This window comes from Patiria miniata, unplaced genomic scaffold (assembly GCF_015706575.1).
Source record: "Patiria miniata isolate m_02_andy unplaced genomic scaffold, ASM1570657v1 HiC_scaffold_18, whole genome shotgun sequence".
Taxonomy (NCBI): Eukaryota; Metazoa; Echinodermata; class Asteroidea; order Valvatida; family Asterinidae; genus Patiria; species Patiria miniata.
The window spans coordinates 2,943,460-2,953,896 of record NW_024037056.1 but is presented as its reverse complement, the minus strand read 5'-3'; the positions used below and the strand labels follow the sequence as shown (position 1 = coordinate 2,953,896).

Below are 10,437 nucleotides of genomic sequence, written 5' to 3'. Positions count from 1 at the left end.
GTCTGGTTACAGCAGGCTGCTCCAGGAAGAGGACACGGCAGACGCTTCCATGGACCAAGGAGAGCAGCCAGGGGAAGCACCAGCGAACGGACCACCTGCCGTCGACGCCGATATCGAGAATTCTCCCCCTGAGAAGACGACGACCAAGTACACCAAGCTGCCTCCCTCGGCGGAGGACAAGGAACCGACAGAGATCATCCAGGATGAGAACAAGGAAAGTGACAAACCGGCGGCGATCGCTGAGGAACCGGAGGAGGTCGTGGAAAACAATGAGGAGAATCTCAGACGAAACTTAGAAGAGGAGGAGGGCTGATCGATTTCGCTTGAAAGCGGCTCATAAGACATTCGGAATGGGTTTCTGGGCCTGAGGCCGAAGTATAAAGACGCCATCCTGGAGGTACCAACAGACGTGAACCCCCACGTTACTGAAACAATTTATTACATGTGGCTATAAATCGAAGATGACATTCATTCTTTAATTTTTAAATTGGAATTAAGTTGCAAAATTGCTTCAATCAACGTGATGATATGACCGTTGGTACCCAGACTATGGCGCCTTCAACAGCGTCCTCACTCGCTTCAAAAATGGCCAAGGGAAGTCCGAGACAGGCACTGGAAAGGGACTTTTTTAAGGCACGAAAACCATCTTCTTTTCAAGGGTTCTTATCTTTCTTGGTCTCTCACTGAGGATCATTCACCTAATAATCGAACATTGCCAAATTTAAGAGTGTTAGATTGTTCCCTTATAGATCAAGCACCGATTTCGATAATGCATGGTTTTCACACACATACACGTTTTAATTCGACTCTGCTTCATTTTTTTTTATTCCAAAACAGAATTTGCAGTATTAACTTAGGATGAAAGTAGCATGGCAACGGTGACGTTTGGAAAATCATGATACAATTGTCATATCGAGACAACCGCAAGACACGTCGATCATCTCCTGCCAAATCACCGCAGATCAATGCACAAGTACAAGTCATATCAAAGAGCTTTGAATTTAATAGTTTATAGTAGCACCAAGCGTGGAATACTTGTAATATTAATTCACCTGAACTTGAGCCTGATCGGGACTTTCACTTTAATACCTGCCTGCATGCAAAGTGAACGAAAAAACCTGAGGGCCATGCTCCTGCGATTTTCTGAACAGTGTTTAGTTATCCTTATCAAATAATCTTATTTAAAAATAAATGTTGTGCTTCTTGTGTAAATAAAATACATACATTTTATGCTATCAAAGGATGTGTTTTATGTGTTTTCAAATGTTATGGTCTGAATTATGTTCATTTCAACTGTTTTCCAATTATGAGCGTGTCTCATCACCGCAAATTCTCCTTATGAAATAAGTTGACAGTGACGTTGGTTACTGATTGATGTCACTGATTAAATTAAGTGAACAGTGCATCCAGTTTGTGACTTTCTTATAATATTGAAAGTATGTTTGAATACTCTTATCCATCTCCGGGGCCCCCAACGGCGGGGGGGGGGGGGGGGGTGGGGGTGGTAAAGGGGGCCATCCCCCCATTTTTTTTTAAATTTACTATACGTGACGTCGGAAAAAAAGAGGCAACGGCGTACACCACCATCTTTTCCTTTAAAAAAAAGTGGTTAAAGTGGTCAGAAATTACCTCAGATCGCAACACAAAACATAGAGTCAAAAAAATGCCCGGCTTAGCGGGCCCCGAAACCAGACGCCGTTACTTGTTATACCCATTTTTTTTCGGGGACCAACTTTTTTTGGCCCCCCCCCCAAAAAAAATTGTGTTCTGGATCCGCCCTTGCTCCCACCCAAGAAACTCGGCAAGAAAAAAGCGGTCAAAATTGTTGATATTTGTAATGTAATTATAGTACAAATTTAAAATGTCGAGCCACCCAGCAGTAGAACTTCAAATACTCAAGTGATGCAGAACTTGGCTATAAAGTTACCGGCACAAAAAAAACATCACTTGATCTGACTCATGATGAAGATTGAGATGGATTTGCTTCTAAAAGCGGTGTTTTTTTTATCTCCTGATGAGCCTTTAGTCAATATAATTTGCAATGCGTCGTACTCCCGGTCCTGAGTGGGCCTACACTTGAAAAAATCATAGGTCCTGAAAATTGAAACTACATTTTTTAAACTTCGTCAAAAGTGGGAAATCAATCTCATTCATAAAACTAATTTATTTGTGCCCAGCTTACTAAAGGGCGCCACCATTATTTCATTTTAGGAGAGGTTTTGAGGGTAAACACACACACGGTACGCACACATCGCGGAAATGATTCAGTTCTACTTCGAACGGTTTTTAGATGCCTTGAGTCACGTAAAATGTGACAAATTCCACACATTATGGAGGATCTAGTGACAGTCAATGTAGGTGGGTGTCTTCACACGACGACCATTGCCACCCTGACCCGCTACCCGGACTCCATGCTGGGTTCCATGTTCAGCGGCCGCCTGCCTACCTCGCGGGACTCCCACGGCAGCTACATCATCGACGGAGACGGTCCGACCTTCCGCCACGTGCTGAACTTCCTCCGCCGTTCAGCGCTCTGCGTCCCGGCCGACTTCAGCGAGTGGGACCTGCTGGCGGCCGAGGCGGACTTCTACCAGATCCAGGAGCTGATCGAAGCGGTCAGGTCGCTCCGTGAGGAGCGGCAGGTTAAATCCGACCCCCCTCCCCTTTCCTCGGAGATGGAATTCATTGAGATCGTGACAGATACCAGTTCGAAGGATTTCACCTACTGTGGAAGCCAGGGCACCCTGAACCAGATCCCGCTGTTATTGGGGTTTTTCCAGGCCCACTCGATGCGAGAGAGGAACGTGCTGAGGCACTTGGAACGGGACGGGGAGGTCACAGCCAGACACGGCGTGGTGGCTCCCAACCGCATGAAGATCTTCCAGGAGATCTCCAAGCTGGGATTCCAGCTCCTAAACAAATCTAGTTTTGGAGAATTGAACCGATCCGAGAGATGGTTGTTTGGGCGGGCTTTTCCTGACTTATGATGACGGACAGTTTTTAGCTTTATTTCTCTAGAACTTTGCAGATAAGTACTTACAATCTCACCAAAATCTAGTCCTCAGGACCCCGAACGTGACCCGATGTATGGAGGGCAAGCCGAAAACTTACTGATTGTGACTGACACATGAGCAAATCATACAAAATTGCAATGTATTCAGAAGCTGAACTCGGGAGTCGGAGGAACATCTTGTCAAAAAGTTAGGATATTTAAGGTACCTAAAAAGATCCTTTTCACACTACATCCTCGAGATTGGACTCAACCCTGGGGCGAACCAAATGCTGCCCCTGTGTGACCTTTTGTTTTTTTCAACCCTGCGTTCCACCCTGCATCATTTCATACTTGTTATGTGCAAACCAAACTTAGTTGACTCGGTTACTAAGTACTGTTTTGAACCCTGACGAAAGTTTCAACCCGGGTTGAAATCTCAACCCTTGTCTGGAGTAGGGCTGAACTTGAGTTCAACCGGGGAAAATCAATCTAAGGGTTGATGCAGGGTTTAGTGCATAGAGGGTTGAATATTTCCAAGGGTGAACGCAACATGTTTTGTCGACCCTGTGTCAACCCCGCGTCAATCCAAAGATTTGTCTCATGTGAAAAGGTCTCAACTAATTTTTTCACATTTTTTGGTGTTTTTTTGGGGAGGGGGGGGGGGGCTCATTTTGTGGGTGGTACTTCAGGACTGTACTCCAGCCCATCACAAGTCCAGTCGCAAGTAACAGTGGATGAACAATAACAAAGAAATGCCTTTGTCAAAGCTTATTGAATAGCTTGTGATTTGAATTAAGACTTGTGATGGATTGATTATGTGTGCACGGTTCACCAATGCACTTAAAACATAATGATGTCACACCTATTTTACATATGCGCATTCCTATGTAAACAAAGTGGACTTTTGTAAGCAAGAATGGCCAACATTACACACATCTTTGGCGCTTTCAGAATGTCCATTTTATATATTAAAACTAATATAATTGCTCATATTCATAATAAACGAGCAAGAACTACAATTGTCATGTGTGCTGTCTACCATTTTTTTGGGGGGCGAGGGGGGGGGGGCTGTGTTTTGAACATGTACAATTAGTACAATTTTAGTCTAAAAGTTGCTTGAAAAAAATGAAAAGATTACAAATACAGGGGTGTGAAATCTCAGCTTTCAAGCTGATTTCAGCTTTTTTTGTTTTGGATTTCAGCTTTTTTTCCTCACTTGCTGTGTACAAAAGTATAGAAGATTTCCAAAATTCAGTTTTTTTAACACCTTTTTCAGCTGTTTTCAGCTATTTTTATCAGTGGTCACTCGCACCCCTGCAAATAGTCTGGATCTTGTGATTTTGTACATGGGAATTTTAACTTACAAAAGTGTTTCAAAGATAAAAATGACCTGACATCTACATCATTTCAAGAATTCACTAAAATTTGAACAACTACACCTGCGAATTTTAAAAACTTGGTTGGTTCTGTTTCTGCCGGCTTCGATTCTGACCAACATCAATTTTTTTGGGAGAATATTTAGAAGTAAACGGAGGACCCAAGCAAGTCTAACTTTGAACCTTGACCCCGTGGAACACGTGTAGCCTTCAAATTATCACACGTGCGCGCGTACATATATTCGAAACGTGTGCTCAATCTGCATTTTGTCGGTGCATCAGTGCATGGAGCTAGGAACACCATCTGAGGATTTCACCACTCCATCGAACTTCTACTATGTCTGTTGCAGTTTACAGCACTTATGCACAAGTAAATACTTTCCGTCAAAATTGTCAAAAGCTGTTTTTGTTTCTGTGCAGTTTTTGCATAGTGCTGTGATTGGGTGCTGCGTGCATGCATATTGATCGAGGTAATTCGTCAAAGATTGAAACATACAGTTCATGGTGATGCATTTAAAAAAATAAAAACTTCACATTTTCCCCCGATGTCTCACCATGGAGCTATAACTCCATTGTATAACTAGTAAACGTCTATTTTATGGAAAGAATGTTGCAACCTGACGCCACTTCAGCGGTTGTGTATACAAAGTTTTTCGGAGAGTCAAGAATTTTTTTAAAAATTTCCTCACAAAATTGGAAATGCATGTTTCTCAGTCCCAGATTCATTTCCTATCAATTTTTTTCTTATCATTTTTTTTCTTGCAGTGATGACCTTAATTGAGATGACATGGAGAAAAAAAGTGGCGTCAGGTTGCAATATTCTTTCCATAATGATGGAAAAAGTGGCGTCTGGATGCAACATCTATCGGAAAGATTTCCATATACGAAGTTCACTAATTTTCCTCTGTATTGACTAACATAACAAGCCCCCAGATAGCAATTTCATGTCATCAAAGTCAATTTGAGCAGTGAGAAAATACAAGCATTTTCTTAGAAAACGCTTAGAATTTTTCAGTCCAATCTCATAGGGTTTGTACACAGGGTGTTGAGTGAACTTCGTATATGGAAAGCATTCCCATCTATCCGAATATTTTTTTGGGGAAAATTAAGACAAACTGACACAAAACGTTTTCCTGCTAAAGTACATATACCATGCTCATGTTGACATTCTGAAAAAGCAGTATTTTTTAACATTATGTTAGAAAAAATTGACTGAGAATGGATTTTGTTTCTGCATTTTCAGCATTGTAAGCTAGCGGACATCATGGACGACATTGTGCATCTGAATGTCGGTGGTGTCCGATACACCACCATGAGATCAACCCTCACCCGCTACCCTAAGAGCATGCTGTTTTCCATGTTCAGTGGTCCCTGGAAGCCTGCGGCCCAAGACGCTGACGGCACCTACGTCATCGACAGGGATGGCCCCTTATTCCGCATCGTTCTGAACTTCCTCCGACAGGGCAAGCTGTGCCTTGGAGACGGCTTCAAGGAGTGGAGCCAGATGAAGTGCGAAGCTAACTTCTATCAAATCCAGGAGCTGATGGATGCTGTCGTTGCCTCAGAGACTCTTCAAACAGAAACTGCCAAGAAGGAAAGAGAAGAGGAGGACGAATTATATGATAAACGGTATGACAAGCCGGCCCCAGAAACCGAGTTTGTCGTCATTACAGCGAAGGTTAATAATTACACTAAAATCGGGAAGATGAAATACTCCGGATCACGCGAAGTCCTGGAAAAGATGCCACAGCTTATGTCATTCCTTGTTCCGTTCGTGTCGCCCGAAGACATGGACGAACACGAGGCAGAGATGTTTGGCGAGTTGGAGCGTTGTGGGGAAATTGAAGCCGAACGCAACTATGAACTGAACCGAGAGAGGCCCGTACATCCGATGGACATCTTCCAAGAAGTGACAGCTCAGGGATTCGAAGTGTGTGGTTATTGGCCGTGCCCTATAAATCCAGATTGTGAGAGATGGATTTTCAGCAGACCTGTCAAGCGTACATAGAGGCTCCTAATCGAAGATCTCTGTAGTGCGTTAGTTTGTTTCCAATTTGAGTTTGTTTGCAATTTAATTTAATTTGAAATCAGGTGATTTCCAAGGACCAGCTTAAAAATAAAAAAGGCCAAATAAAAAATTTTAAAAAAACATGTTTAGCGTCCCCGCCCGCTTCCTTTTTGGAGGCCGCCTCATTTTTTTTAAAGGAATAAATGATAAATTTTAACAGTGACACCATAATGGCCTCTTTGTCTGTTGCATCTAGCCCATATAAAGTATGTCATTTCCTGAGTCCAAGGGCGGCCATTTAAAAAAAAAAACTGGTGGCCATCTCGAAAAAATAGCCCAGTCGGGCCTACATTTTGGACCAAAAAAAGGAAAGAAGGTCCTCCTTCCTTTTTTTTAAAAGGCAGGACACTAAACATGTTTATTTTTATTTGGCCTTTTTTTTTTAATTTTTATAATTGATTGATTTTTCTTTGAAATAGAGTTTGCTAGTGAAGAAACCATGTTTGAGTTTTTCTCAATCAAAAAGTTGTGCATATTTTTCTTGAAAGTTGTAATTTATTTATTTTATTTATTTCCTTCAAAACCATATACTATATATTTATGTGTGTAAAATACTAAGTCAGAAGACACTAAAATAGATGTAAAAAAAAAGAAGAAAAAGGCAGCATTTAAGTTAAAATTAGATCATCCAGACAAATAGACTGGAGCAGAAACTTCAACAGGTTTGAAAAATCTTGTTTACTTTGTTGTTATTATTAGAAATTAAAGAATAAAGTATTTGCAAAGGAAAAGATCATTTATATAAGGATTTAAGGATTACGGTAGGTCCAAAATATATCTTCAATTGAGATTGATTTCAGAAGAAACTAAAGGAATTTTCTGCATTTAACCTTCTTCATGCTGAAACTTATATACATATTATGTTTAAACTTATTTACTCCATTAACATATACTGTAAAATAAATACGTTGTAATTTTGTAAACATGGTAACGTACTCTATTTATTATGACTGCATTAAAAAGTAAAAAGACAGTAACTGCATGGTGCATTGAGATTACGTATTCGTGTAGTGTGTTATTTACAAGTTGCATGCGCATAGCTTCAAGTTTCTGGCTATATAGTCTACAAATTTTGTCCGCTACGTCAAAAACAGACAGAAAAATGATGAGAAATTAATTTCAGGTTGGGGTAGCCTGGTTGAGGGGTTTGGTTTAGGGGCGGGTGGATTTCATAATGCAGATTGATTTGCTGCCCCCCCCCCCCCCCCCCCCCCCGTCCCGCCCCCAAGCAAAAATAAGTTGTTCACATAAGGGTCAAAGTTCAAAAGAAGATATTCATCCTGACGAGTGTGTCACCTTTTTTGGCATTATTTACTACCTTTGTTGTGCACCCTGGACAGTTTCATTTTCAGAGGTATTACTTGAGTCTGAAAATATTGAGTTTTATTCTTAAGGTAAAGTTTATTTTTCATGCATTTTTTTTTATGTACTTGAAGGACCAAAACAAGTCTAGTCAAGCTTTGAACTTTGAACCCTGTCATATCTAGTACCCAGTCGTCCCTCTCGCTATATCGGTTGAACTTAAGAAGACGAATCGACGGTGACCCGCACTTGTTTACCTTTTTTGACGGAACACGTGTTTGCTATCGCCACATCGAGTAAAAACCGGATCAGCGTTCACTTATTTCAGCAGTAGCCAAGTCATTATTAAGTTGTACATTTTGTGAAGTTTCATCGTCAGAGTGTTGGCTGTAAATTTGGAATAATAAGTAACATAACTGTCTAAGTTGTACGCGTTAATCACGGCGAAAAAAGCGGAAAAGTCCGACTCTGTCTTCGCTGCATCGCAACTGAAGGAATTCAACTTCAATTCAAGCATAGGCAAGGTTTGTCATCAAATTTCATTGTCATTATTATTAGTATTAAGAATATGATTATGATGTTTTCAAGTCGAAACGTTAAAAAGAAGAAAGAAATCCATTCACCAATCTCCCTAAATCTTAAACTTTAACATGTTGGCATAATTGGTTTAAAAGGCCAAGTCAAAAAAGTTTCACGACTTTGGACTTTTTGGGGAAAAATAAGGCGGCCATTCCCCCCCCCCCCCCGATTTTCTAAGATGGGCAAATGATGAGGGAGGATTCTTCCATTTTCTCGACACTTTTGCCGATACTTTTGTCTCCGAACGAGTTATCACCCTTTCTACCAGATTTTGAACTAATAGTAATAGTTGGGGGCGATCGGTTGATCTGCACGGTCGGTTGATCGCTTTGCGTGATGGGTCGCTTCTGTTGAATATCTTGGATTTACTTGCCTTTAAAAACAAAAATTATCCAGAGCCGTGAATTAGAAAGAAAAGGTGTTCGACTGGCGGCAGTGGGATCGAGTGATAGCGTCATGATCGACCGATAGCGCAACATGGTCGACCGTTTCCGCACATCAACCGATCGCGCCTGACATAATTGCTTAAATTTCGCAGTCCAGTAAAACTTAAAAGTTTCTTCTAGAATAAGAAGGCACACAGGGTTCCTTTTAATTCCAGAAGTAATTAAAGATTAAAATGTATTGCAGAAATATTAAATTTATAACTTAAGTATGACTTATCTTAATATTTTGCAGACAGGCCAAGACATGGAAGACATTGTGCGCCTAGACGTTGGAGGCGTCAATTACACCACCAGCAGATCAACACTGACGCGCTACCCCAACAACATGCTCTATTGTATGTTCAACGGACCGTGGCAGCCTGCAGCGCGGGATGCAGACGGAACCTACATCATCGATAGAGATGGCCCCACTTTTCGAGTCATTCTGAACTTTCTCAGGAACGGTAAACTCTGCCTTCCAAAAGACTTCAAGGACTGGAGCCTTTTGGAGGCCGAAAGCAACTTCTACCAGATCCAAGAGCTGGTCAACGCGGTGGCCACTTTCCAGCAAGAACTGGCCATTGAGGAGGCCATGAAGGATCGGGAAGACAAACTCGCCCAACTGAAGGAAAGGGAAGAGGCTAGGGCAGCCAGAGAATGTGAGTTCATCGAGATTGTTGCAAAGACCCGCGATGTTGCCAAGAAGGGCAGATTCAAGTACATTGGGAGCCAAAAGACACTGGAGAGTATCCCATATTTGCTGCAGTTCCTCATTCCGTATGGACCGCCTACTATGGCAGATGAGTATTTCCTGTTGGAAGACGTGGAACGAAATGGAGAAGCTGAGGAAGAACGGGAACATGCATTGATTCAGGAGGACCCCATGAAGAGAATGACCATATTCCAACAAGTGACAAAGCTCGGGTTTGAGCTCGTTAGCGCGTCTCCCTGCCCCGATGGGGAATCGGAGAGCTGGGTATTCTGCAGACCTGTTCAACGCCAGTAAGCTGTGTAACTGATCGCTAGGGGTGTTGCACAAATAAACATGGTCTCTTTGTACAAATAATCCTCAACGGTTTTATCAAGCGCCCGCCTTCTTCATTAAAAAAAAAAGAAGATGTTTATGGTTCATTATTTACCTATAAAAAAATCATAGCAAGAACGTTGTCACTTGTGTTTCTTTTGCAACAGGCAAATTTACGATCCACTTTTTTTTATGGAATTGTAGAAAATGTTGGTGACCTGAAATGCCTGCTTGTATTTTATGACTAAAACATGCCAGACAAACAAAAAGATGTTTTAAATTTTGCCAGTAGTATTTTAGCAAAACTGTGTTTGTTGTATGGAGATGCCATTGTAGATGTTGAGATATGAGGATATCTTGTCTTCTATCTTTGTATTATTATGTCAAACATATGTTATTTTTGTACTAGCATTGATCTTTCTCATACATCAATATTGTATATACTGTATATTAAAGATGTTGTTTATGCCAAACTTTTTACAGCCGCGGGGCACAACTTTGTTTTTGAATAAAACATTGTGAACTGTTTTAAGTTCACTAGTACATTATCCATCTCTATGTCTGTCAATCACTTTGTCTTTAATAATCATTGCCATTGCAACAAAAAATCTTTGAGTTGTGCACTGTGTTTATGATGGACTTTATTGTGAAGTTTATATAAAACATGCACA

At 41.2% G+C, this 10,437-nt stretch overlaps 3 protein-coding genes across 4 annotated transcripts; all 3 read left to right on the top strand.

Moving 5' to 3' along the window:
• The first annotated feature begins 2,222 nt into the window (after positions 1–2,222).
• On the top strand, positions 2,223–3,013 carry LOC119724213 (BTB/POZ domain-containing protein KCTD6-like). The gene has a single exon (XM_038195161.1). It carries the CDS (start codon positions 2,331–2,333, stop codon positions 2,985–2,987), a length of 657 nt encoding a protein of 218 aa, XP_038051089.1. The 5' UTR covers positions 2,223–2,330; the 3' UTR covers positions 2,988–3,013.
• Positions 3,014–3,137: 124 nt separating this feature from the next.
• LOC119724211 (BTB/POZ domain-containing protein KCTD6-like) lies at positions 3,138–7,431 on the top strand. 2 transcript variants are annotated; one of them, XM_038195159.1, is made up of 2 exons: positions 3,138–3,215; positions 5,612–7,431. In XM_038195159.1, the coding sequence occupies exon 2, from the start codon at positions 5,633–5,635 to the stop codon at positions 6,374–6,376; it is 744 nt and encodes a 247-aa protein (XP_038051087.1). In that variant the 5' UTR covers positions 3,138–3,215; positions 5,612–5,632; the 3' UTR covers positions 6,377–7,431. The 2 variants fall into 2 exon arrangements, with proteins under 2 accessions (XP_038051087.1, XP_038051086.1); XM_038195158.1 differs by lacking the exon at positions 3,138–3,215 and adding an exon at positions 4,570–4,838.
• Positions 7,432–7,962: 531 nt separating this feature from the next.
• LOC119724212 (BTB/POZ domain-containing protein KCTD15-like) lies at positions 7,963–10,314 on the top strand. Its single transcript, XM_038195160.1, has 2 exons — positions 7,963–8,262; positions 8,996–10,314. Exon 2 carries the CDS (start codon positions 9,008–9,010, stop codon positions 9,746–9,748), a length of 741 nt encoding a protein of 246 aa, XP_038051088.1. The 5' UTR covers positions 7,963–8,262; positions 8,996–9,007; the 3' UTR covers positions 9,749–10,314.
• Positions 10,315–10,437: the final 123 nt, after the last annotated feature.